The sequence below is a fragment of the Amblyomma americanum genome, chromosome 2 (genome assembly GCF_052857255.1).
Source record: "Amblyomma americanum isolate KBUSLIRL-KWMA chromosome 2, ASM5285725v1, whole genome shotgun sequence".
Lineage (NCBI taxonomy): Eukaryota > Metazoa > Arthropoda > Arachnida > Ixodida > Ixodidae > Amblyomma > Amblyomma americanum.
Window position 1 is genome coordinate 36,933,262 of NC_135498.1, and position 25,599 is coordinate 36,958,860.

General features: G+C 43.6%; 1 protein-coding gene across 2 annotated transcripts; it reads left to right on the forward strand.

Moving 5' to 3' along the window:
• Positions 1–1,920: 1,920 nt before the first annotated feature.
• Positions 1,921–25,414, forward strand: LOC144121010 (mitochondrial sodium/calcium exchanger protein-like). Of its 2 annotated transcripts, XR_013312509.1 has the most exons (17): positions 1,921–2,107; positions 3,453–3,605; positions 11,601–11,653; positions 12,334–12,391; positions 12,837–12,939; positions 13,663–13,830; positions 14,315–14,455; positions 16,915–17,001; positions 17,602–17,733; positions 18,461–18,651; positions 19,933–20,065; positions 20,694–20,893; positions 22,173–22,248; positions 22,587–22,667; positions 23,012–23,076; positions 23,789–24,509; positions 24,548–25,414. XR_013312509.1 is itself a non-coding variant. In XM_077653906.1 (16 exons), the coding sequence occupies exons 1-16, from the start codon at positions 2,069–2,071 to the stop codon at positions 23,966–23,968; spliced, it is 1,860 nt and encodes a 619-aa protein (XP_077510032.1). In that variant the 5' UTR covers positions 1,921–2,068; the 3' UTR covers positions 23,969–24,545. The 2 variants fall into 2 exon arrangements, 1 of the variants encoding a protein (XP_077510032.1); XM_077653906.1 differs by lacking the exon at positions 24,548–25,414 and having other exon boundaries at positions 23,789–24,545.
• The last annotated feature ends 185 nt before the right edge of the window (positions 25,415–25,599 follow it).

Consider the following 25,599-nt stretch of genomic DNA (forward strand, 5'->3'; position numbering starts at 1 on the left):
TAGCAAGATAGCGGCGCTTCATTGAAGCTATACCTTGCGGCAAGGTATATTTGCTGGAAAACATGTGGCCAACAAGACAAGAGATTCAAACAGTTCAGTTTTGCGGGAAAGCACCCTTATTTCCAGGCACTCTGACTTTAAAACTCATGGCCGCTTGGGGCGGCTTGCGTTCTTGTGTCTTATTCTTTTATGTCATTCATCTGGTCTTTACAATGCTTTAGTGAGCACGGGCTGTTCGCCATCTGACTGCGTTCAAAGTTTCGTGAATACGTAAGAATAGTACATGCGTGCAGCGCGGAGTGGTAGCAGCTGGAAAGTTTCGTGCCATGGGTGTTCTTGTTTTATGCTGTATCCAATACTGTTTTTGCCAGCGTGTGCAATGTGACTTCACAGGAGTTTGTACTGATTAGCTTAACCTTCTTTTCTGATACTAGTTATCCCTCGTTTGCGTGTCATTTCATAAGAGAAAGCACTTGTCCTACCGCAGAACGTGTAGGGCTTAGCTGATGGGTGCATAATACGACAGGCGCTCGGCGTCCATGGAAGATTGTCGCAACGGCGTTCAGAAATCATTCCAGGAAAAACAAAAAAAAAAGTCATGCAGAGGTGGCCTGGAATACGAATGATTAAAAAATATTTTCGTGACATCCCGCAGATGTTCGGACGCACACAGATAGGTCTATGTGGACTGCTGTCTGGCGTAAGACGTACAGCACACATAATAACATGTAGGCAGTGCGCTAAGAAAAAAAATCGCTTCCAGCAGTCGGTATTTTATGGGGTGTACTGACAAATCCGCAAAAGAGAAGACAGGAACAGTGCGATCCTTCGTAAATTGCGTGAATTTGAAACTCTTCTTTATGGGAATCAAAATGCATGCAAACCGCTTGCAATTAATTTTGTATCAGCTTCGAACCCCGCGTGTGGTGTTAGCATCTAATAAACACGTCTAAAGAGACTAGCACCTTTAAAAGTCACTGCTTGAATCAATTAACATGCGCAAGAAGCGCCCTGGTTTCATTTCCTGCGGTCCAGGTAACAGTCCCTTGCGTATCCTGCTTTCAGAAATGTCTTCATCAAGCATCCGGATGTTACTGCAATGTTTCTGTACTGTCATTTGAATGCAGTTGCCGATAAGAAAATCTCAATGGTTGTTTTTTTATTGCCATACGTGCCTTTCATTCTTGTTAGCCCTCCGTCTTAGTCGTTATTCGAGTGGCATGAACAAGAAAACAGCACTTGAACATAATCTTCGTCAAGCAACAAACAGAGCGGATTCCACGCTCCAGTATCGTCGCGAACCTATCGACACCGGTGCAATACTTAACGTGCCGCTCTTCTTATCGAGTGCAACAGCGTATTTCTCACCTGTCGACACGTCCCAATGAACGGACGCAGGTGAGACGAGACAGCGTGCCGGCATAACGCGAGCCAGCCCGCGCTATCTAGACCGGAGACACGTATCTGGCGGCATCATCGCATTCGCCATCTCACGCTTGAAGCCGACCATGTTCGCACCTCTTCGCAGTGCGTGATAAGAGCCGCAATGCACGAGCCAGCGTTGTTTTTACGGCCTCCCTAAAGATCCGTCATAAGGGCCCCTTTGCATTGGACTGTGGAGATAGAAAGAGGCTGAGGGAGTAGCGTACGTCAAAGCTGGCAGGGCAGTGAAAGAGGGGGGAGTTAGAGAAAGGGGGAGGACGGGATAGCGGAACAACAAGAACGACGTATCATCGCATCGCTCGTCCGTCGCGTGGGATTTGCGACGTGCGGAGTCCAAAGTACGCGCACTGATGTCCCGTGATTGGCACTCGGGGCGACACCGGATGAGCATGGGCACCACGTGACCGCCCATCCCGGACCAATGGCGAAGAGGGGGGTCGGCATCCGTGAGCGGGTACTTAAGCGGCCGCCGGCTCGGTGTTTGCAACACGGGTTTGCCCCTTCAGCCGATGCATCCGAGCGGACGACTTTGGAGCGACTTTTACGTGGTACCTTTTCGTCCCGATCAGTTCTCTGAGGCAACCTCGTGTTTGAGACCTCGTGTAAGCGTCTACCATACTCCGGAATGGTGTCCACAGCTGCGGTCGAGTTTATGGCGGTTTCGGTGAGTTTTGCGATCTTCCGGTCATCTTTCTAAAAAGCTGCTCAGATTTAAAAACATTCAGTATAGAAACCAAAGGCTGCGTGCAAGCGCAATTCATGGTAGCCTTGTCGGGTGAAGTCGTACGTTTTACGTTTCCTTTTGTTGGAGCTCATTTTAATTTTTGATTTCTTATATTTTACTCTGCATTGCTCCGTCTAGAAGATTGACGAGTCCAGCTGCATGTATTTCATATCTGGGCACCTGAAACAAACTTGTATCAATATTTGACGTATACGTGCATTCGGTATACTGTTGTTCCCAGTGTCCGCTTCGTAATAGCCTGAAAAAAAAAATCGAGTTCATGGTGTTTTCACTGACTTGTTTTTCACGTCACATAACAAGGTCCGGTAAATGAAACTGTAGCCAATTTGACAACTGTCTCGCACCTGCCTTTCGAGCGGTGTGCAGCTGTGGGCTTCATATGACATTTTTTTATCTGCACTGCTACCTTGCTTGTCAAGAAGAAAAGGTAGGCCGCACAGCACGACTAAAATTAATAACTTCGGGCCAATGTGTGTGTATCCTCTAACGCGCACTCGCGCTGATCCTTTAAAAATCACTCTTGGCGCTATTTTCGTTTCTTCTTGGATTGAGTGACTGTCCTGATTGTGTCTACATAGCGAAAGGAGCCATACCACGACAATTCAGTGCTGCAGCTTTCAGATATAATCTGCATTTTCAGAGGAGTGGAGGGTGGGGAAGGGGGCAAGGAGTGAGTTGTGTATTCCTTGACCTCCGACCGCAGGAGTCAATACGAAATGCAAATGAAAGCCTACAATTCTGGCTCCTGTGCGGAGCGCGGAGCACAGTCGTATATTGCATTATAAATTCCCCTTAAAAAATTGCTTCTTCAGAGGCGACAGCACTTCAGCGTTTCATAATTTCACGATTCGTAGATGCCTCTGTCACTGTCGAACATGATTTAGCGGTCTCTAAATTGGCTATAACCAGCGCTCACTCACGATAGAACAACGCAGCATTCCTCCTTCAGACAAGTTGTATGGATTCGTTTACCCATGCTCAGCAACTTCTCCGAGAAACGACGAATGACTCTTAGCTTCACTCATCGACAAATCTACTCCATCTTGGAGGATGCCTCTAAACATTTGACCTTCTCCAAATTAAGTGGCACAACCGTCAAAGTCTCCTTCTGTAGCATCCTCAAAACGGCTATGCTGGTGTGCAAAGTTAACAGTCGCTCGCAGATAAGCCTGCGGCGGTGTCTTTTCCAATTGTTTTTACACTATAGCCAGAAGTGACGAAGCCGATTGATGGCCAATTTGTGCTTCCTGGTCGTTCTGTGCAGTGTCGGGACGTGACGAGCTTGAACCTGACTGACAGGTGTGAGTTCGCTCGTTCTGAGCCATCATGTGCGCCCAACATGGGCTTCGTCAACTACCTGGAGGTGATCTACTGCCTCCTGGGCCCGGAGCACTACGTGGAATCTCTACTGCTTACTGTGAGTGCGTCCTTAGACCGTACTGGTACCCTTTTTAAATTATTTGCTGCTTCAAGGCTGGGCGGTGACTAAACATATTTTGAATCTGCCTCTAAACAGAAACAACACGCCGTGAACGGCGCAAGCCAATGCAACTAGCGAAATAATAATAATAATAATTGGTTTTGGGGGGGAAAGGAAATGGCGCAGTATCTGTCTCATATATCGTTGGACACCTGAACCGCGCCGTAAGGAAAGGGATAAAGGAGGGAGTGAAAGAAGATAGGAACGAATAGGTCCGTAGTGGAGGGCTCCGGAATAATTTCGACCACCTGGGGATCTTTAACGTGCACTGACATCACACAGCACACGGGCGCCTTAGCGTTTTTCCTCCATAAAAACGCAGCCGCCGCGGTCGGGTTCGAACCCGGGAACTCCGGATCAGTAGTCGAGCGCCCTAACCACTGAGCCACCGCGGCGGGGCATTAGGAAATGCGTGCGTGTAATAAGAAAGCACGTGTTCATATCTGTGCTTTTCTTTTTTTTTTGGGGGGGGGGGGGGGGTAACACGCTGTAGAGATAAATTGTCACTAAGGCCCCGCCTAGTTTGCCTGCTAGGAGATGCAAGAGCGAGAGAGAGAGAGAATGAAAAGGAAACGCAGGGAGGTTCACCAGATGTGAGTCTCCGGTTTGCTACCGTACACTGGGGATGGGGGATAGGGGTTAGAAAGATGACAGAGAGGCTGAGAAGGGGCTCCCTGAATACATGGTGACATTGTGGTGGAAATGAAATAAAAAGAAATGTGCGCGTTCTGAGATATCGCGGCACGTTAGGAAACCACAGGACGTCGAACATAATTGTCTCACTGCCAAAGTGCAGCTGCCGCACTTAGATATTGACAATATTTATCCGGGCACGCCCGAAAATTACATTCAGGCCCGTATTAGCCGACACCGGGAAAAACGTGACTTGGAAGCTGGAACATTAGGTCTTCTATAAGCTTTAAATGGATTGCGCTTAGATTCCTGCTGAATACCTCATGCCCACCAATTCTGGACAAAAGCATTTTTTTAGCGGGCAACCATTTATGAACGCCATTTTTCAGATAATCTAAGATATCTCTATAACAATATATCTGCAGATCACCCGACGGCAATCTTGATTTTTTTTTCTATTTACGTTTTTGCTATCGTCAAAAGCGTTCCCCGTTGGTTTTCCATGGGAGTCTTAATTGTTCGATGCGACCGATGGAAACACTTTAAAAGAAATATTTTGCTACATATCAGAAGAATGGACCATTACCCTATGTATTACCGTAAAAATTGTATTACAATTTTGCAATTTTCAAAATTTTTGTCTAAAATTGCTGGACTTGTCTGTGCAAGACGAGTACCGCAGCTATTACGTCATTTTATAGACGTGCCATACGCCGCGCTGCGGACGTTATAATGGTGGTGCACAAACAAGATTATGACCAGTCTTGGCAGAGATAAGAGCAATCGCGTCGGCTTATGGCCTGGGCTGGTGAGATTACACCATCACGCGTTCAACTTTGATGACCCAGATTACGCCCTAAGAGCACTGTATGGAAGGCTGTGCGGAAGGCAGCCAGACATGGGGCCCATATCTGAGTCAACAGAATTCAGAGAGCGCAGGAATCCATGCTAAATGAATGATGTCAAAGTTTAGGCCCGAAAATTCGCGAACAAATTTTGAACCAAAATTGAAGCTATCAGTTACAGCATTGCAGGCTTTCAGGAATACGTGCGTATATTATGCAACTGCAAAATATTTTTGCTGCATCGTTCAAAGGAGTTTCTAGGCCCTAAGAATAAGAGCACACAAGTTGTAAATACATACTGGTCAAGAAAACTTCATCAGCGTGCTATATAACTTTGGTAATCAAAACTTTCCTCCGAAGAGATTTCAGGCAGTTTATGATATGCACCGTAGCGACGGTGATAAAACAGGCGTTTCCGGTGAGACAACGCTCGACGATGGAAGAGTTTTGCGTAACAAAGTTCCATGCAGCATGTATCTTTTTTAATGCGGGATGCGCTTAGGGCAGCTCTCTGAGCTTTTTTATTTTTTTGTCCACAGATGTTGAGCACAAAATTTTCGAAAAAATATCCACACTCTGAATTTTCACAAGGAATAGAAAAAAACACCCATGAAGACGTCATTGGTATAGCCTTAAGGCTTAATCTTATGCCTTTTCAGTAACTAATTTGTAAGCTCTAAGTACAACTGATTTATATTGAGCACCGAATTAAGATGTGGTGAATATGGAGCAATGACACAGCATACTTTCTGGGCGTAGACGAACGCGCGAGACAACTGCATGAACATCTCCAGCGAGCCGAGCAGAGGCTTCATTTTTATTTCTCTCACACCCAGCCGCCTTCACTTCCTCCAAAGCAATGACGCGGAAGTAAAGAATAAAAGGCTGCTAAAAAGAATAAAAGGATAGCAACCTAAAGGTGTCATTCTCCTTAGGTTGTATTTGCCTAAGATTTTTTTTTTCAGATCGTTTGGGCAACGCGTTTAGCTACATAAAGTTATCTATCAATCAATCAATCAATCAATCTTTATTTTGCATTTTTAGTACAAATAAAAATGCAGGGAGTGGGGACAAAAAGCTGCTCTAAGGCAAGCTTGACTGGGTCCCCACCCCCTTTACATGGCAGTTTGTGCAGCAGTTATGCATGAAATGTTGAATGTTTAAAAGAGAACAATTCACAGCACATGCGATTTTCGCGCAGGAAATGAATAACGTTACAAATGCAGTCTTGTTACAATATAAAAAATACAACAAAAATGCAACAAACGCTCGCGTGATAGCAGACCTGAAAAATGACAATGTTAATAAACAAACTCGCCTGAATATAAGGGAAAAGAAATAGTAAAGACAAATACACACAACTACAGTACTCTGGGATGAAATGAAGTGTTACAAAAAGCTCTGTTTTTGGTTATGAAGATGGTTGACACTGTTAAACGCCATGAAACTGGTTGATGAAATGAAGTTTTATATTACATTTAGTGGCTGTTTGCAGGTCGATTTCCATCATTAATAATTTGTTCAATAGTCTCGGAAGGCGATTTTCGACGCTATCTAGCCCGTGTGTTAGCCTAGTGAATGGCACGTGCCATGTTCCTTTATTCCGAAATACGTACCCCCTGTCAGGAAGGCTTTTTAAACTACATAAAGACAAAAATGCATTGTTATTAGTTTTTAAGCTATGTTTATATCTCATCGACAGGTTAAAGTCATATAATACTGGAAAGGGTATAATTTTGTATTCATAATAGGTATTATGTAATGGGCTTTCACTTGGAATGTTGACTACGTGACGAAGGGCTTTCTTCTGCTGAGAAAAAATCTTATTTATGTTTTCTTTTGATGTTGTGCCCCATGCAAGTCCGCAGTAATTTAGTTGAGCATAGAACAACGCGTTATATATTAATAGCTTAAATTTCAGTGGTAAAATATAACGAAGCCTCCAGAGTACTCCTGATATTTTGGCAAGATGGGTTAATATATGCTGCACGTGTGAGTTCCATGATAAGTGCTGATGAAATGTCACACCAAGTGTCTTTGCTTCTGAAGCCACTTCAATAGGATTATTGCCGATATGAATGTTAAAGTTGTACATAATTGGCTTTTGATAGGGTGTAAATAACACAGCTTTGGTTTTTGCACTGTTGATCTGCAGGGAATTTCTATTGCTCCATTCGTATAAGTTTTGTAGTGTCGAATTTACGTTATTGCACAAATCACTGGGATTATCTGACTGAACGAAAATACTTGTGTCATCGGCATAAACAATAAGTTGTGATTTCTCGGCTATATTCCCTATATCATTTATATACAAGTTAAAAAGCTGTGGCCCCAATATGCTGCCCTGAGGAACGCCTGCATTCAAGTTCATTAGAGAAGAAAAATTGTTATTTATAGCAACGCATTGTTTTCTGTTTGAAAGATATGACTTGAGAAATTCCAAGGCAATGCCTCGAAACCCATAAAATTCTAATTTTGCTATCAGCGTTTGGTGATTTAAGCTGTCGAATGCTTTTGTGAAATCTATGAAAATGCCCATTATTAACTTCTTATCCAAAAATGACTTAAGGATTATTTCTTTTTGTGTTAGTAAGGCTAACTCTGTGGACATACCTTTCCGGAAGCCAAACTGGAAATGGGAAATTAATGAATGCTTATTGCAGAATGAGTCCAGCCTCAGCAATACTAACTTCTCAAGCGGTTTTGAGAGAACGGGAAGGACAGATATGGGCGATAGTTTGAAAATGCGTTTTTATCGCCTGATTTATAAATAACAGTCACTTTAGCACGTTTCATGCTATCGGGAAATACACCTGATGACAAACATAAGTTGTATATGTGATTGAGCACAGGCAAAATGTAGTCTAAGACAAATTTGAGCGGTGTAATTCTAAGACCATCAATATCTCTTGTGTTGCTATTGCTTAGTGATGTAAAGACCGAACGTATTTCATTCTCAGATGTTGGATAAAAAAAAGCGGTATGTTCGTTACGATTACGCAAGTAGCTCGTCACACGTTCATCATGACCACTTTTTACTAAGTTAACAAAATAGGAGTTAAATGCGTCTGCGAGTTGAAGGCCCTCGAGAGTTTTTCCGTTTTGTGTTACTTGAATATCGTCATTTCTCGATTTATTGCGGTTCATGATGGTATTTAGAGCGCGCCATAGCTCATCGGTGCGATTATTTGCCCTGCCAAGTAAGCTGTTAAAATAAACCTGTTTTGCATTTCGAAGAAAGCGCGTCACAAAATTTCTGTACTTTTTAAAATTAGCGAGGTCTGCTGGGTTCCTATTTTTTATGAATTGCGCATACATGGATGTCTTCTTACGGATCATAGCAAGGCATTCGGCCGTAATCCAAGGCTTCCGTACTCTTTTAGGTTTTTTAATATTTTTAATTTTGAAGCAATCCCTGTAAACGCGCTTGAAAATATTGAGAAAAATATCATATGCCTCATTTGCTTGGCGAGATTCGAACACGGCGTCCCAGTTTGTTAAGGAAATTTGAGTCCGAAAATTGTCAAGCGCATTAGGAGATATGTCCTCAACTGTGAACGTTTCTAGAATAGCTTTTCTTTTATTCTGAGTATCAGCATACCAAAACATATATACTGGCAAGTGGTCGCTTATACTAGTCGCAATGACACCAGCCTTTATATCGTCTATGTAACGGTGGGTGATGAACATATCTACTAGTGATTCTGATTCTACTGTAATGCGCGTTGACTCTGTAATGACGTTCTTGAAGTCGTGTGACTCAAGGAGTAATGTGAAATCCTGTGATGCCGTACTATGTTTAAGGAGATTAATATTTAAGTCCCCACCTATAACTAGTTTTAATTGGTTGCTATGGACAAAAGAGAACATGTTTTCCAGGAACTGGTAAAAGGCATCTAGATTTCCAGAAGGTGGGCGGTATATAACTGCAAACATATTGCAGCCACAAACGACAGAAAGTGCCTCATAATTCTCATTTGAGATTGAAAAATCTGATAGTAAGCTAGCGGGCAAGCCGGCTTCCACTAGTTGTAGTACTCCTCCACCGCGTTTGCTTTGCCTATTTAAATAATAGGTAGTGTACCCAGGTAGGGTCAAGACATCATATTCAGTTGTAAACCAAGTTTCAGTTAACATTACAATCTGGAATTTAAAAGAGAATTCATTAAGAAATTGCGATATGTCATCGTGCTTATTTCTTGCTGATTGTACATTACAATGGAAAAAACCAAAGTTCCCCCCTACCTGGGGAAAAACAACGTCATGTGGTTCAATCATGGCGGGCTTAGGAATAATGCACGTTTTGTTGCCGCGAGAAACAGATATACGGTGGTAGGAATATCGGGCACACGAACACTTTTCATCCTGTGATCAATTTTGGGGGGCGTATTCAGGTTGCCAAAAATGGCTTCTATTGAGTGGAAGCCTGAAAGATTAGGATGGGCTGAATGGTATTCATGAAGCAAAAGAGTGACGTTGCCGGACAAGCTTGCGCATGTAACTTTGGGAGTGATAATTGCATCTGCTCTTCGGACAAGAAGTGGCCTTCCCGTCATGAGACCATGATAAGGGTAACAAGAAAATTCCGAAAACACGGCAGCATAATCGCGCAGAAATGTTTCCATGACTGATAAGACTGAACTCCGAAGTCGCTTTGTGGCACCCGGAAATTGTTTAAATGATCTTGGACAGGTCAGACATACGAAAAATTTTAAGCAATGGCGAGTTTTCAGCTTTTTGTGCAAAAATGCGGCCGTTTCGAACCCAAACAAATTTCCACCCAACCTCGCGTTTTCGCGCCACCGCGCTTCCGAGGAGCCTTTTCAGCTGAGGACACAGATGCTCATTGACATATACGGTGTCAGAAGTGTCTAGACCAAGGTCAGTTCCCACAATGTTAGCTTTACGAGCCTTTTCCAAGACTGCGTCACGTTTCTTGCGGTGTACAAACTGGACAACAATGTTTTTATGGCTAGAATTTTTGGCAACTGGCACACGGTGCACAATTTCGATGTCTGATGCATCGATTGGCTCTCCGGCCTTTTCGCCAATCTTGCCGAGAATGTCTGCAAGATTTTCGCTTTGTCGCACAGGGACACCTTTGATCTCTAAGTTGCAATTTCGGGAGTATTGCTCACACTGAGTCAGCCTGTCCTCATCAGTTTCCAGTTTCGTTTCGAAGGCCTCATGCTTTGCGTTCAGGGATTGATTTTCTTCTCGCAGTCTTTCGTTTTCTGCTTGCGTAGACTCCAGCAATGTTTTACTTTCCTCGTACTTTTCACTGAGGAATTCCACTGTTGCTTTAAGCTCCGCTATTTTATCTTCCATTTCCTGTTTACACTGTGCAAGGTTTTGAATGATATGAAATACTAAAATGATATGAAATACTAAAAATAATCTCAGTAGCTATGAGAACTCAGACGAACTTGCACCATTCATGTAGAAGACTGAAACTGACCGAGAAACCAAGCACGTCAGCGAGCGTCACGTCGGTGGACCGTCCTTAAATTCTTTCTGCATCAGCCTAATTTAGTGCGGATGTAAATCGAACTACAATTTTAATAAAGTGCTCTTCCAGTGGCAACACCTCCTGTAAAATTCAAAGCTTGTCGCATTAGCTGAAACTGGCGAATGAAGCCGTATCTTCTCCCGCTATCCCAACTTGACCCGCTAGATAGCTTTTCAGCCTATCCCGGCTCAGTCCGGTCACGTGATGCCACGCTGGAGTGCGCCTCGTCGCGGCTCCGCAACCTGAGTGACGTAACAATGGGCTCCCGCTGGAGCGCGCCACATAGCGGATGATCGGAGAACGAAGCTGCACGCGGCTTCCAATGGAAACCCGATGCTCTGATAGGAAAAGAAAATACGATAATCGTTGGCAGTAGTTATTGACCACCGTAGATAGTTCAGAGTTTTGGACAAAAACTTGTGTCTAAATTACCAGCTCAGCGCTTTTCTAGTTCCTCCTTCCTTTATCCCTTCCCTTACGGCGCGGTTCAGGTGTCCAACGATATATGAGACAGACAATAATAATAATAATAATTGGTTTTTCGGGGAAAGGAAATGGCGCAGTATCTGTCTCATATATCTTTGGACACCTGAACCGCGCCTTAAGGGAAGGGATAAAGGAGGGAGTGAAAGAAGAAAGGAAGAATAGGTGCCGTAGTGGAGGGCTCCGGAATAATTTCGACCACCTGGGGATCTTTAACGTGCACTGACATCGCACAGCACACGGGCGCCTTAGCGTTTTTCCTCCATAAAAACGCAGCCGCCGCGGTCGGGTTCGAACCCGGGAACTCCGGATCAGTAGTCGAGCGCCTAACCACTGAGCCACCGCGGCGGGGCAGACAGATACTGCGCCATTTCCATTCCCCAAAAACCAATTATATATATTTTCTAGTTCCACTTTGCGGTTACCCACTGACAATATCTGCGCGATCTTTCCCATTCACAGGTGGCCTGGTTGCTAGTGCTCTTCGTAGGTCTTGGAGTTACTTCAGGAGACTTGTAAGTAATAGCCCTTTATTTTTTGTTTCTATAGCCCAGTGAGTATTTTTTGATAATTTGATAATTATGCCGTCCTTAAAATGCTTCTAGAAGCAATCTAATTACTGATAGCGCACCCAGTACAATCTGTAAAGTTGAGAAGAAAAAATTGTTCGTTAGTGTAGCACACTTCTTATTGCATCATTTCAGTGGGGTTTGGCGGGAACTGAGAGAAGAAGGTATTAGAAGGGCAAATACTACTAGAAAGAGAACGTTAAATAAACGGTCCCGGACATTGCTACTGAGTTTAGAAGGACAGCCTGTCTCACTGTTTTCCTATTCTTTGCAACAACTAATGGCTCACCATAAGTGTAACAACAAGAAAGCTGTGCGAAAATTTGGCACAACTGTTGAGAATATGTGCTGGAGATGCACAGTTTTAGGAGCTTTCTTTGGAGCCCGGCATCGACAGACGAGGAGAAGCACGAATCTAAACGAAAGCTTTCCCTCCTGCCTTCTGCATGGCCTTTCTGCAACATTGGTAACTCAATATTTTCTTAAGAAAGCCTGTCTCACAGCCGTAGTGCTTCAGTATGAACCCTGTGATATTTTTTTATGGTCTAAGGGGTACTGTTTATCCACAACTTGTTCTTTCAGCTCTTCTATGGACTGCAATAACCTTCTGTCATTTTTTTTTTCAGCCTGACGCCAGCTCTGTTCGTGATCTCAAAGACGCTCCACATGTCCCAAAACATGGCCGTATCCTTTCATGGTTTAGTTGAGTGGTCTGCTCTAGTAATCAAAGCATAGCGGTGTCATATAATAGTAAGAGGCTTGCTGTCAAACTACACTAGATTTTTTTACTATTATAAATGAAGTGTCACTGATGCCACATTTTAAAAAGAAAATTCATGTGCTTGTTTCCTGCATGTTATACGAATTTAGCAAGAATATTTCTTAAATCATGACCAATCGTCATTTCCGTTAGCACCACTTGACTTCCGGTATCAGTTGAAGTCTCAGCTATCTTTATAAGATTTTGGGAGTACGTTAACATGCATAGAGCTTTCTTAATACACACTGAACATTACAAAGTGCTTTACAAATCGCTCACACAAAATTTAATTGGTCCTGCTACCATTACGAAATAATTGGAAGGATTCATGTTCTGCTAAGCAATTATACTGCCTTGACTGGAGCACAGGGCGTAACACTCCTGGCGTTCGGGAATGGCTCTCCAGATATATTTGCTGCCTTAGCTGGAGTAAGGCAAGGATCGTACGAGCTCGTCATTGGAGGCCTCATTGGTAAGTGGCATCTTAAGTCTATTCAAGTTTTCAGCGTGCATCTTTCTGAAGACACGTGTTGCAGAAAACTTTCGGCAGCTAATGGTGCAGAAATTGAGTATAACGTCATATCTTCTGGAGAATAAGCAAGTCATTTCTCTTAAGTTGGTCTAGTGCAGATAGCTGTTCATGTGGAAAACATGTAAAAGTAGCACAAGTATGGGAGGTCACGAGAGAAACACAAACATGTGATGGTGTTTAGTGGGCCCCTCTGTGGCGTAGTTTATATTTCTTTCTAAATTGGAGTGCATATTTGACTCTTGTTTTTAGAATGTTTCTAAAGCAATGGTTGTTTATTGTCTAAATGAAGGATTCATTGGTCACTCCAAACAGAAGCACAAATAAGCATTTCCGTTAACAAGCGAAGGTTTAGGGAAATTCGTGAACAAGATTTATGCTCAAATATGAAAACGCCTAAGCTTTCTGGGTTCTTAAGTGTGCTGAGACAGCTGTCTGACCTCTTCATTCACGCATACTAATAAATCAGCTGGTTAGAGTTACTTGGCATTGACTTCGAATACTTTTGATTGTTGCTCTTCGCTCTAGATTCTCATAAGAACTGCTTTCCCTGTACCTGATACCTTTCAAGAATATCAACTGTTCTAATCAAAGGCAGTAGCCATACGTTTCTCACGGACTCATTCATTTTAGTGTGTGTTTAACGTGGATGTGTCTTATATGCAGGTGGGGGAATATTCGTAACAACAGTTGTAGCTGGCTCGGTCTTCCTGACGGAGCCCTTTAAGCTCGCGGCACGACCCTTCACGAGAGACTGCGTTTTCTACTTTTCCGCTGCGGCCTGGGCTTTTTACTTGTTCTACACGGGCGAGATCACCATGATGCACGCTATAGGTAAGCATAAAAATACGTCCTCTCAATGAAAACCATCTGACAGTGAGTGGTGGGCAATGGTCCATTTGCCTGTGAACTTTAGTTTCGGTACAATGATGAGTTGTCGTGAAACTTGATGCCTATATTAGAGAGGCATAGCATAGTGGGATCCATTTTCGCTTGCTGCCAGTGCGCTTTTGCTGATTGGTCCCGACACGGCGGACGTGCGCGCACCTGCCCGGCACGTGGCGCCATCTGTTGCACGCACGGCGACCTGCGCATGTGCAGTGGCGCTCCGTGGACGTGAATCATCATAGCGGATTTTGGATCGCCCAACGAACGAAAGGCACCTGGCAGGATTTAAACCTACTACCTGCCTCATAGCCGGCACCTTGTGAATGTAACGACTCTGAAGAGTCTAAAAAAGGGAGCTTGTAATCTTACATGCAAGCGACTGAATGTGTTTTAAAGGTGTTCTGAAATTATTTTTTTTATCTCCCCGCAGGTTTCATTTGCCTTTACTGCGTGTATATGACTCTGGTCGTCGTGAGTGGAATACTTTACCAGAGGTACCTGGCCAAAGAGCAGGATTGCAAACAGCGAGACCAGGAAAAAGCATGCCAGGATGAAAAGCCGGCCAAGAACGGTAGGTGATTCGCCGCATGACCAGCGGTAACTGGCGCCGATGGTTTCCAGCTTGCTCTGGCAAACCGGGCGCCATGTCTTCACCACCAACACTGCCACAGCAACGCCTGCGTTGCTGCGCGTCGCCGCCACTGCCGCCGCTGCTTCTGCGTGGTGCGTGGGTTGCAGAAACTTGTATCTGAGCTTTTGGCAGTTGGCTTCGCACGAAAGTGCTGCAGGAGTCGCCCTTATTCCCTGCGATGCTGGAAGAGGGGCGCCGCCACACCATCACGAACGCACTTTCACCAGAGGCGAGGCTGCTAAAAGGCGGATCCGACGTTTCTGTGCCCTCATGCACACGTAAGGTATAACGCTGCTGCCCTCCAGATCTCTCTCCTCACTAAACCCCTTCCTTCTGGTTACTGACCATTCTCCTTATAGTGCTTGCATGACTTCTTGCAGGGACACCTCGAGAGTTGTAAGCTCTCAGAGTTCCTTTTTCTTTTTGCCTTCTGGCAGAGCAGTTATAACCGCGATCACTCGAAAAATAATGTTGCCCTCTCGACTTCTTTTGTGTTTTCCAACCAAACCATTGTGGTTACTCATGAGAGTGCTCTTGGTGTTTGTCTGCCTTCTTGCAGGGGAACCTCGAGAGTCGTAAGCTCTCCGAGTTCTTTTACTTCATACGTGTCGCGTTATGGGGCAGGGGTTACAACCGCTACCTTTCGGGTAGGAAACGGACTGCTCGACCCTTTTCTATTTTCCACCGCTCCACGTTTGACGCTCATGAGAGTGCTCTTGTTGTTTGTCTGCCTTCTTGCAGGGGAACCTCGAGAGTCGTAAGCTCTCTGAGTTTGTTTCTTCTGATATATCTCGTATTTTAGCGAGCTCTCAGCGTGATCACCCCTTGATATCAAATTAGTTTCCCGCGACAGTTCAGGCTTTTCTCCAGGCACCAAAGCAAACTGTTCTCTGAATTGGGGAGATGTGAACATTCGACAGCCATGTCTTTTTGCTTGTTTTCCAGTTGAGGTCTGCTTTTGTTTTGTTGTTTTCCTACATTTGTTTCGCTAAGCAGTGTGTCGGCTGTAGCTAGAGCTGCGTATGTTTGTTTTTGGTGTATGTGTGCCCGTCGGTCAAAATCATCATCTTTGTGTTTACTTTGTCAGTTAGCAGTTCGTGCTGGCATGTATTCAAGGAAAGTAGAAGACATCTTCAACAGCTGTTCCTGTTGTGTAGTAAATGTGAACTACGAACTGCGTGTCAGGCAGCTTTGGCTTTTGGCAATTGTCATGTGATGCTGTCATTCTGCGCTTACTGTGAAACCAATTTGCTTGGACATGCGCACAGTTTCGAGTTGTTGAATTTCGCTTTCTGCTGTTGGGTCTGCAATAGGTAAAGAAACATCAAGCGATCATTTTCTGTTCCTGTTTTTGCTCGTGGCTGTACAAGAGATATAAATTGTGCATCTTGGTGTCTTTCTTCTGGCATGCTAAATGTGCGGTTCTTCGCGAACTTACTTTGTTTCAGTCACGTATATCAACTGCTTAATCAGATAGCATGTACTATTTCTGACTGCAGGTTACTCTTGAGCGCCGAAAGTTGTCTGCATATCCTGCGTTCGAGTACTATATCTTACTACCGTACGTGCTGCAGTCACAGGGGTAGCCCTCGACACTGCAGGCGACTTATGTAGTCGGCAAATCTGGAACATAACACTGGCTTATTATGCATATGTCTGTCTTTTCATAGGAAGTGAAAAAAAAGCTTATCACTTCAAACAAGCCAGTCTAACAGCTTGAGGTTGAAAAGCTAAAAATACAGTTCTATATCCAAGTTCATTTAAAAGCCTCTTGCTACAGTGATGCTAGACTCCAAAACCTGAATTTCTGTCAAAACAATGAAGCGTAAATTGCTCGAACGCAGGACAAATGCCTTAATTCTTGGGTCTTTGTCTTCCAGGCCCCCAGCGCTAAGGTGGCGCCTCACCGCCTACAGTGTGGTGTCCCGCCCAAGAGCGTTATAGCCCCCCAAAACACACGCTGGCAAATGCCAACCATAGAGCTTAAGACACGAATGTGTACGTACCACACGGCCAAGCTGCCCCCCCACAAAAAAGAAAACCATCAGGTATCGCTTTCTTGGTCACAAGAACAGGTACATCGCAACAAACAGAACAGGCAACACGGACAAATACTTTGCATTTAGCATAAAGGGACGTTGAGAAGATCGACGCAAAGACACGCCTGACACAAACGCTGGCGCCCCGCTCCGGACGGCGTAGAGGTCATAGCGGTAGCCAACGGAGACTGCGAGTGCGTCCAGCGTGTTCTTGTGGCGGTCTTCTCGGGTCCGTTTATGCCAAATCCTTTGGTATGTGCCGAAGGTACCTGTTCTCGAAAGTTATCTTACTTTACGTTGAAAGCCGTCACGAGCCATTTTGCTTAGAAAATTGTCTTTGTCCCTCCGTTCCATTTACAGAAACAGGTGTGGTTGCAACAGAAACAACGTTTAATGGAAGACGAGCCATTCTTGATGATCCTGAGCGCAGTTACGTTGTCCCTATTGGTGAGTTTTACGTAAATATTGCTTGCTTCCTGCATCCTTATTCTACCGCCTCTCTATCGGGTTCGTTTTTTTTTCTTCTTATGTCCTGTTTTTTTTTTTTTTTTTGCCTTGGTTCACCTCGAGATTCTATTGCATGTAGTTAGTTTTGATTGCCGCCTTGCTAAAACAGACCAACTAAATGACGGCGTAACTAAGTGCGTACTCAGCAAGAAACTACACTAGTTTTGTATATAGAATTGTTTCTGTAGAGTTCTAGGTAACAATAGTTGTAGAGTGCACTGTAAGGTAACCAAGGTTGTAGCTTAAGTTCTCGAAACACACAAAAGTTTAAAATGCTACGAGGAAAAAAAAAACAAGGTAACAGAATAATGCTGCAAGTACCAGTGGTCAAATCGAAGACAAGTGAAGAAACATGGAGAAGTAATCTATTATTTTACGGGATTTCGCAGTACAACTGAGTAAAAGAACAGGAGAAGAGGTAAAAATGCGCGGACAGAAGAGCCATAAACTGGAGCCGTGATTGATTCTGTATGAAGAACAATAAATCTGAATTCTGCTGTTCACAGTCTCATATTGTCCTCCGAAATATTTTTTCTGCAGCATTCAGATACTTGAACACAGAGGCACACTACGATGATGAAGTGGTGGCGAAAAGCAACACGGAGCCAGAGTCTGGAGAAGGCATCTATTACATCAATCTTGGTGCCGATAGCCTTGAAGAGGAAGTCGACGGTGAGGAAGGCACTTCGATCTAGCCCGCCGAGGAAATGGTTTTTCTTGGTGTAGAGTTAACTAAACGCTTTCTTAGAGCTGAACTCAGTATACTTTTCTGTCATTTTTTTTTTGGTCTGCACATCACTCGTCATTTTTGACAAACCTGTAACCTGTACAGAAATATTTGTTACCTGTAGGCAGCCATGTTTTCCTTTGTACAGTTCTAATTAGCCCGTAACAGCATAGCTTCAGCCGCGTGCGCAATTTTGGTTATGCTACGAAAAAATCTTGAGATATATGTAATTTTAATGGAGTTTAAAGCGCTAATCTAAAGATGTTAAAGATCACCAAGATGTTTTTCGCAAAGCTTAGGTTAAATTTAAGCATAGTCACTTTGTATTGCAGGCTATCAGGAGATTACACACGAATTAGGTTTAAAGCAAAACGCATCAAATAATGGATACGTGTGTCGTTCAGTGTTAAGCAATTCGATAGTCTGTATTGGCACCAAGCAGTTGGTTGCATAAGGGTTTATTAGGCGGTAATGGCATAGCAGTATCAACGAAGTTCCAGCTCACTGGCAGCCTCCTTTATTGACTTCGTGACAACACGGGGTCGTCACAAACAGGTTTATCATAACTGCAACACTAATCACGCACTACTTTGATGTCTCTCGCGCTAATGCTTCATCATGCCAGACCAAGCTGAGGTTTTTCGGATCTAAATGAGCAGCGTTTATTTGCAGTGGACACACTCACCATCGTAGTTGACAAACCAAGGAGAAGCTCAAGTGTTGACAAGACCCCCTGCATTGTGGAGGAAAAAGAGGAATACTCGACGGGTCTGGTCCTCGACGTCATCAACAAGCTGCTGTCGGTGAACTTGGACGAGAAGGAGAAGGAACCGTTCTTGATGTATCTCGTCAGCATATTTAAGGTATGGGCCTGCGTACAAGCACAGTCAGCCTTTTGCGAGATGGCATGTATTGGAATGTAAATATGAAAAACTTAATGTTGGCTTCTAATTTTAAGGATAAATGAAGAATGCTAGCATGGGCCTTCGTATTGTTGCAAGTTGTGACGACAAAAGATTAAAGTAGCCAGCACATAGGCAGGTGCTTTAGATGACAGATGCTTGCATAAAGGCAGTTGCGGAGTTCAACTTAAGTCTCAGAACTTTGTTAGTGCAGTGAAACCGGGAGATATGGCAGCAATGTTCAGTCATTCCCCATTCGATCACCTCTTTATAATACCCAGCGTGTATCGCTCGACATTCCTGGAAATGTTTGGCTAACGAATCACGCTTTCTCAACATGTGCTTTCAAGGTTTCATCGTTCGGTATGTGTCAGTGCTAGGCTGTAGGTTTACAGCGCTATTCAAGTTCAACAATAACATTAAAAACAAGGCTTTTGAAACCGATATCTAAAGGCACTTAAGCACCACGACGCGATGGCGCGACAATGTCGCTGACGTCTTCAAAGTAACGATATACTTATCAGATAAAACACCGTTCAAACAATACCTCATACCTACATTTATTGGCTCAAAGACAGTTCTCTCATCGTCGACGGGGAATCCCAGAGGGAACACAGAAGGTTGATCTACAAGCGTTTAAGACAAAGTGCCAACTGTGAACAGCAGAAATCGTGCATGCATTCTGTTTTCGTGCTGCCGCCTCTGAGTAGATATACAAGAAACTGTGCGGAAGCTTCGGTGAACATGACGAGATCACATTGCGTTTGCACAGCTAATAAAAAGAGGTACAAAATCCAGAGTGCAAAAAGTTGCGTTAGTATTTTTGAGCGCCATTTGTTGCGTACCTGTTTTTGCGCCCGATGTCAGCGCTCTCTCTTCTCATTATGTTCTCGAACCTGCACAAACTATAGTCCGACTACAAACAGTAGTAGTACACTTGTGTGCACATACTGGTGCAACGTAGACAGTTTTTTTTACCCTTTTTTCGTGTCGACTGTTTGTTTGCTGGTGGGCACATTGCGTGCACGTAGAGAACCCTTTACTGACAACGTACAGTAAGGTCTGTCGTCATGTCGCAGTGTGCGGCGTTGACAGAAGCTGCAAAACGCAGGGAATAGTCTGTTTGCTTTCGTGATCTCGTGTCGCACTACACATACTTGTTTAGAGCTGATAAAGGAGAAGCATAGTTGCCTCCCGAAAGCGTCTTATCACTGATGTGACACCAACCTTTGTTTTCAACAGATCCCGGTTTTCTTCGCGCTGGCAATCACGACGCCCGTGGTAGACCTCACCAAGAAGAACAACAACTGGTGCCGCCCTCTCAACGTCATCCACTGCGTCACCGTACCCGTCTTTCTCGTTTTCGTATTTGGACGTAAGCAACCAGTTTACATACTTTGACAGGACTTGCACTGCACAGAGTAGACAATCCGAGGGACAGAGTGAATGAAAAGAGCAGGGAGGCTTATAGCTGGAGGGTGCAGAAATGAAGGTAGATGGACAAGGGTAGGGATTTTTGCAGATGATAAGGTATAGTGCACGCTCTGTAATTTTGCAGTCACTAAGTTAGCGATGGTGCTAGCCGTGACTTGAAAGAAAAAAAATAAATGTTCGGTGAATCTTGAAGCGTTGCCTAAGTAGGCTGTCGTGGAGATTGTAAGGCGTAAATCTTGGCTTCCTTTTTACAACCATCAAACTATCACCTTAAATGTTATTTTATAACTGAGAATCTTGGACATAGCCTCTCCGCAATAAGGACCTATAATCTAGTTGCTCGTGGAGGCGTCGATTTGTATGGGGTCCTACGCTTTGATTTCTTAACGGTCTGTGCCCGGTGCTGAAACACTGGCCGTCGGCGTCGTCGTCGAGGCAAATAAAATAATGTTCAAATTGTCCCACAATCATGGCAGCCCATGTCACCTTGTAGCAGTTTTGCTTCAAGAATCAAGATCGTCACTATGTCACAGTGTCTATTTTTTTCTGTTTTCTTTTCGTTGTTCTAGTCGGCCAAGTGGAGATCGGCGGCCAAGTACCTCTGTGGACAGTAGTGGCTGCTGCTGGCGCTCTCATCGGCACTGTGGTATTTCTAACGTCTGAGAATGACAAGGCGCCGAAGTACCATTATGCGTTCGCCTACGCCGGCTTCTTTGTCGGCGTCGTCTGGATATATGTAATCTCCATGGAGATTGTTGTCCTGCTGCAGGTGAGAAAAGGAGCCCAAAATAGGAAAAAGTTTGGCAGACGACGTTAGCGTCAAATTCTCATCTAAGATAGATCTTTGCTTAGACGCACAAAGCAATGCCATACCTGTCTAGGGGCGAGACCAAAAGATTATGCCGTGCAACACAGGACATTTTAAACAAATAAAAGGTTCCTAATGCTCCGTTATGGGCAAGTAGAAGAAGAGATGGCAAATTTTCTTGTTCGCAATGGTATGAAAGAAAACGTACGGAAAACACAAAAAAGCATGGACGACGCATAATCCACCCTAGGAATACAATGCGATAGCATTAGGGGTCCCTCCCGCGCAAGTTCTTCTCTTTTAATTGGATACAACTCGGGGAGTCCTCACACGGCTATTGGCGCTGTGGTGCAGCAGTTAAGAGATGCGCCACTGCTTCCATAGGTGGCTATTTCAAGCACAGCCATCGGCGGGGCTTGTGAGACCAAAACTGTTATTCCCGAGCCCCCTTAATGCTCATTTTTATGCAGGCAATTTTTCAGCAGGTGGTCTATTCTGTTCATCTTATCTCGAGCTAATGCGCCCTGCCACGGCATAGGCAGGCGGAAGTTGCAATTATTTATTTCAATTAATTTCATTGCCACCTGCCATCATGAGCAGGTGGCCAATAAGAAAGCACTGTTTAGGTCTGACGACAGCTCTAATGCTACCGCATTAAAAAAAAAGAAGCGATAAATATTTGCCATCATGCAGGCTACCATGGGGACGTTGAAAAATCGTCTCCAATTCACAAACATTGTGCAAGAGATTAAACAGATTAGCATACCGAAACCTACTAAGATCCCTGTGAGCTCGCTGAATGGATCAAATTTAATGTCAAGCCAGTGTTATTAAAAGCAAGATCACTAAAAGAACGAACATCCGTCGTTGTTTTGAATGTATTCAATACCGAACAATATCTCCGAGATTTTTTATTGATGTATAACACTAACTTTCATTTGAATAGTGGCTATCGTAAAGGAATATTTTTTTAAAAATTTCTAAATGCTTAAATATATGTGAATGCTTGGCGAAATTTTACATTCTTCTGATCGCATGCCACCAAATAAACCAACAAAGCATGCCGGCAATTCAACAAACATTCAGTAAGCTCATATATAAAGTTAAAAAGATATTATGTCAGAGAATGTTACTCAGCTGCCCGAAAGCTTCCCTGTCCACCTTACTCGCCCCACTTAGCGTCCTAATAATAGGCATGACTTTTAAGCTTCTTTCGTGATACATGTCTCCATCGTTTCAGGCCGTTGGGATTGTGTTCCGGATCAGCGACGCCATACTTGGGCTCACAATACTCGCATGGGGAAACGGACTCCTAGGTTTGTTTGTTTTTTTCTTCCGAAAGAGCAGAAATCTGAATGATAAAAACCAGTTGATGTTTTATTTATTTGTAACGTTAAACAATATAAGACTTTTTTCAAGTCCCTAATGTTAAATGTAAAAAGAAATGATTTTCTCAAGGGTATTCTTGAAATCATAGACAGTAAATTTAAGGGATTCCGGCAATTAACCTTGCAACAGAAATCGTATCTTGAAAACCAAGAAATGCATGCACGCTTCTTTGTCGAAGAGTACATTTCATGCATTGATATAATTTCTCAACTTAAAAGGTACGTGAAATGGACTCTCTAATTTAAAAATTTCATACATTTTTCAGATTTTCTTGCCAATGTGAACATCGCAAGGAAAGGCTACCCAAGAATGTCAATATCAGCATGCTTCGGGACACCCTGTTTGAGTATCCTTTGCAAAAAAAAGATTTCTCTACGTTTTTTTTTTCACTCCATAATTTATAAGCCTAAGCAAACCACAGCGGCAGACCTTACCTTCACTGTAAAAAAGTAATACTCAATTTTATAAAAGCGATTGAATCTATGTAATTCCTTTCTTTCGTTGGCATCAAGTAGTTTTTTAAAGAAGAAATCTCCAGCAAATTTTAGCAGCTAATTATTGTCGCCCAAAATCTGTCTTTGTTTGGTAAATTGGCATCGGTTGTAAGTAATTTGCCATCTGTAGTTTTGATTTATTTATTTTATCATGAGCGCATGGCAAGCTTAAAGGGTCCTTGACTGTCATCTACAGCCCTCTTGCTTGGCGTCGGAATTCCGTCCATTATTCAGCTCGCAGGAACAGACAACGTTCTCGTGGTAAGTGCCTATAACCATGATAACCCAAAGGATTTACCTGCAGGGTACACGCATCCACCCGAAATCCTCGCGCCACCTATTAGTTCGCATTGTAATCTTGTTAACCGCAGTTATGTTAATAGCTTCGACCAACAAAAATTTAGTGTCCCACAGTCCTTTTGAACAACTGACTAACGTCTTTCTCAAAATAAATAGATGACCAGAACTATTTTTAGAAATTATACCTTGCCATCATGATCTGCGAACACGCTGAATTATAACTCGCGTCTCATCTACATTGTTTCAAATAATTTATAAATTTATTGGCATTCCTGTATCATATATATTTTCGTTCAAAGTTATGATGACTGCTGTTACACATGCATTCTAGGTTAAATATATGATTTCGATATTAACTGAAGAAATCCTAGGGGATTGCAAAAAAAAAAAAAATCAGCGGAGGTACGTCTTGAATGTTGTCAACTCGGCGATTCAGGCGCGCTTATTGCGCTATGGCGAGAAACTCCGGGAGGCAATTTATATCAGTTATCTGCCAAGAATATCACTCGGTCAAAACATTTTGAACTCTAGGTGGGAGGACACATGAAGCACTGCTCATTGTGAGATTGTAACTGTACAATTGTCGCACTTGACTAACCTCAGTCAACTCATTTTGAAACGGTAGACACTCATGCCAACTTTTTCTCACTGTCGTCTTTTTTGTCTCCTCCAGCTCCACTACAGCAAGCTTATGACGGTGCTCTTTTCTGGCCTGGCTACGAGCCTCCTGTCTTCCCTCGGGACTATGATGGTCACGCGGTTTCAGAGCAAGCGCTTCTACGGCGGCGTACTGCTTGGCCTGTACTTCACCTTCCTTGTGGTTGCTGTACTTGTCGAGTCTGGATTTGTGTGAAGTACGCAAGTCCATCACAAATGGTCACATACAAGCTACGCATGTACACTATACGTATCCACTGTCCCCTAAAAACCATTTTAGGAAGGAAATGAGCGCGGGGACTGGAATTTTTCTAAGCTTTTATACATGCGTCCCTCAAGCCAGAGGGCTTCTTCCTCGGCACAGATGTTCGCCTATAGGTGACGGCAGTTACTGCCACTGTTTTTTTGTGGCCCAGGAGCCAGCAATGAGGGTTAAGAACGGACTAAGTCATGAAGCGCATGTGATGCGCTCTTTTTGCTCAAAACTGTCGTTCTCGTTTTTGGCAAAGAATGGCATGGAGAGGAGTAGGGCAGCAGCTATCGTTTGGTTTGTTTTTGAGCACGCGGGAAAGACCGCTAGGATACCAAGCCATTCATTGTGCAAAAACAGTGGGGAACGCACACGTTCCAGCTCCCTGCCATCACTGGGAACACTATAGCCTATATAGTCCCGCAGAAAACCATGACGTATTTCTGCTTGGCGGAGCTAGTCGCCCAAAGAGTCATGACTTCAAAATGTGACTATGTAAATTATATCCTGAGATCTAACTTATAGAGTTATGCGGCTATGTAAATTATATCCTGGGATCTATCTAACTTATAGAGTTTCGTTGTAGGCTGTAAAATCGCAGGCATCTCCCTTTTGCATTGTGGCACTCACCACGACTTTATACAAGAGTCCGCGGTATGTGCTGTCTTCTCAAGGAACCATTCCTTAGGCGTTCGCTATCGGGACAGTTTTACACTGGTTTATGTACAGTTTATACAGATATTTATTATATTTTTCAAATTTTCTAACTCCCTGTATGCGCATTTTCAACGCCCTTTTGCGTGTCGAGTTCTCTTTCTACAAGAGTTAAAAAAAGGTTAGTGCTGCGGCAAGTTTGAAGGTTCAAGAAAACTTATAGTTGTCTCATGCACGTACATGTTCTTAGATCTTTGAAGGCGTAGTGTTGCAAAACAGATCACGGCAGCAAATCTCGAATTCTGCAGCCAAAGAGTTTTTACTTGCGTAAGTCTGAATCTCTCGCAGCTGCGCTACAACTTAGGTTTTGTGCGTGTTCATCTATTTTCCTGCTTATCGTATGGTGATGCTTTGCCTTGAAAAAAAAAAACGTATGAACGTATTTTTGCATCATTGAAGAAGCTGGCTGTGGTAAACCCTGAGCTCTATTGAGCAAGCACTCCTATGGTCAAAACGACACGTGTTGGAGTAAGAAGACGCTTATGCTGGGCTTTTTGCGACAGGGCCATGAGGCCGTGAAATCTCTGGTGTGAATACGTACGAAGTGAAGTGGCCAATATGCCTTTTTAAACTTGTTTCTGCAACGTGCATTTCTTCATTTTCGCCCATTTCTTTACATGAATGTTGTTCATGTTTTTCTTCTGTGTTCAATAAATTGCTGCAATTTGCTCAACTGTACGCTTGTGTCGTGTGCGATTTCAACCACTGGTGAAACGACCCAGAAGTTGTAAAAGTTCGCCAAGCGAGCTCGGTCGATTCGATAGCACTGCTCTCCTGCTGTTTGCTAAACCAGGATTTAGATATTTTCTTGCAGCAATTGGTCGTTTTTCACCGCTGAAAGCGTCAAGGAAAAAAGAACAAGT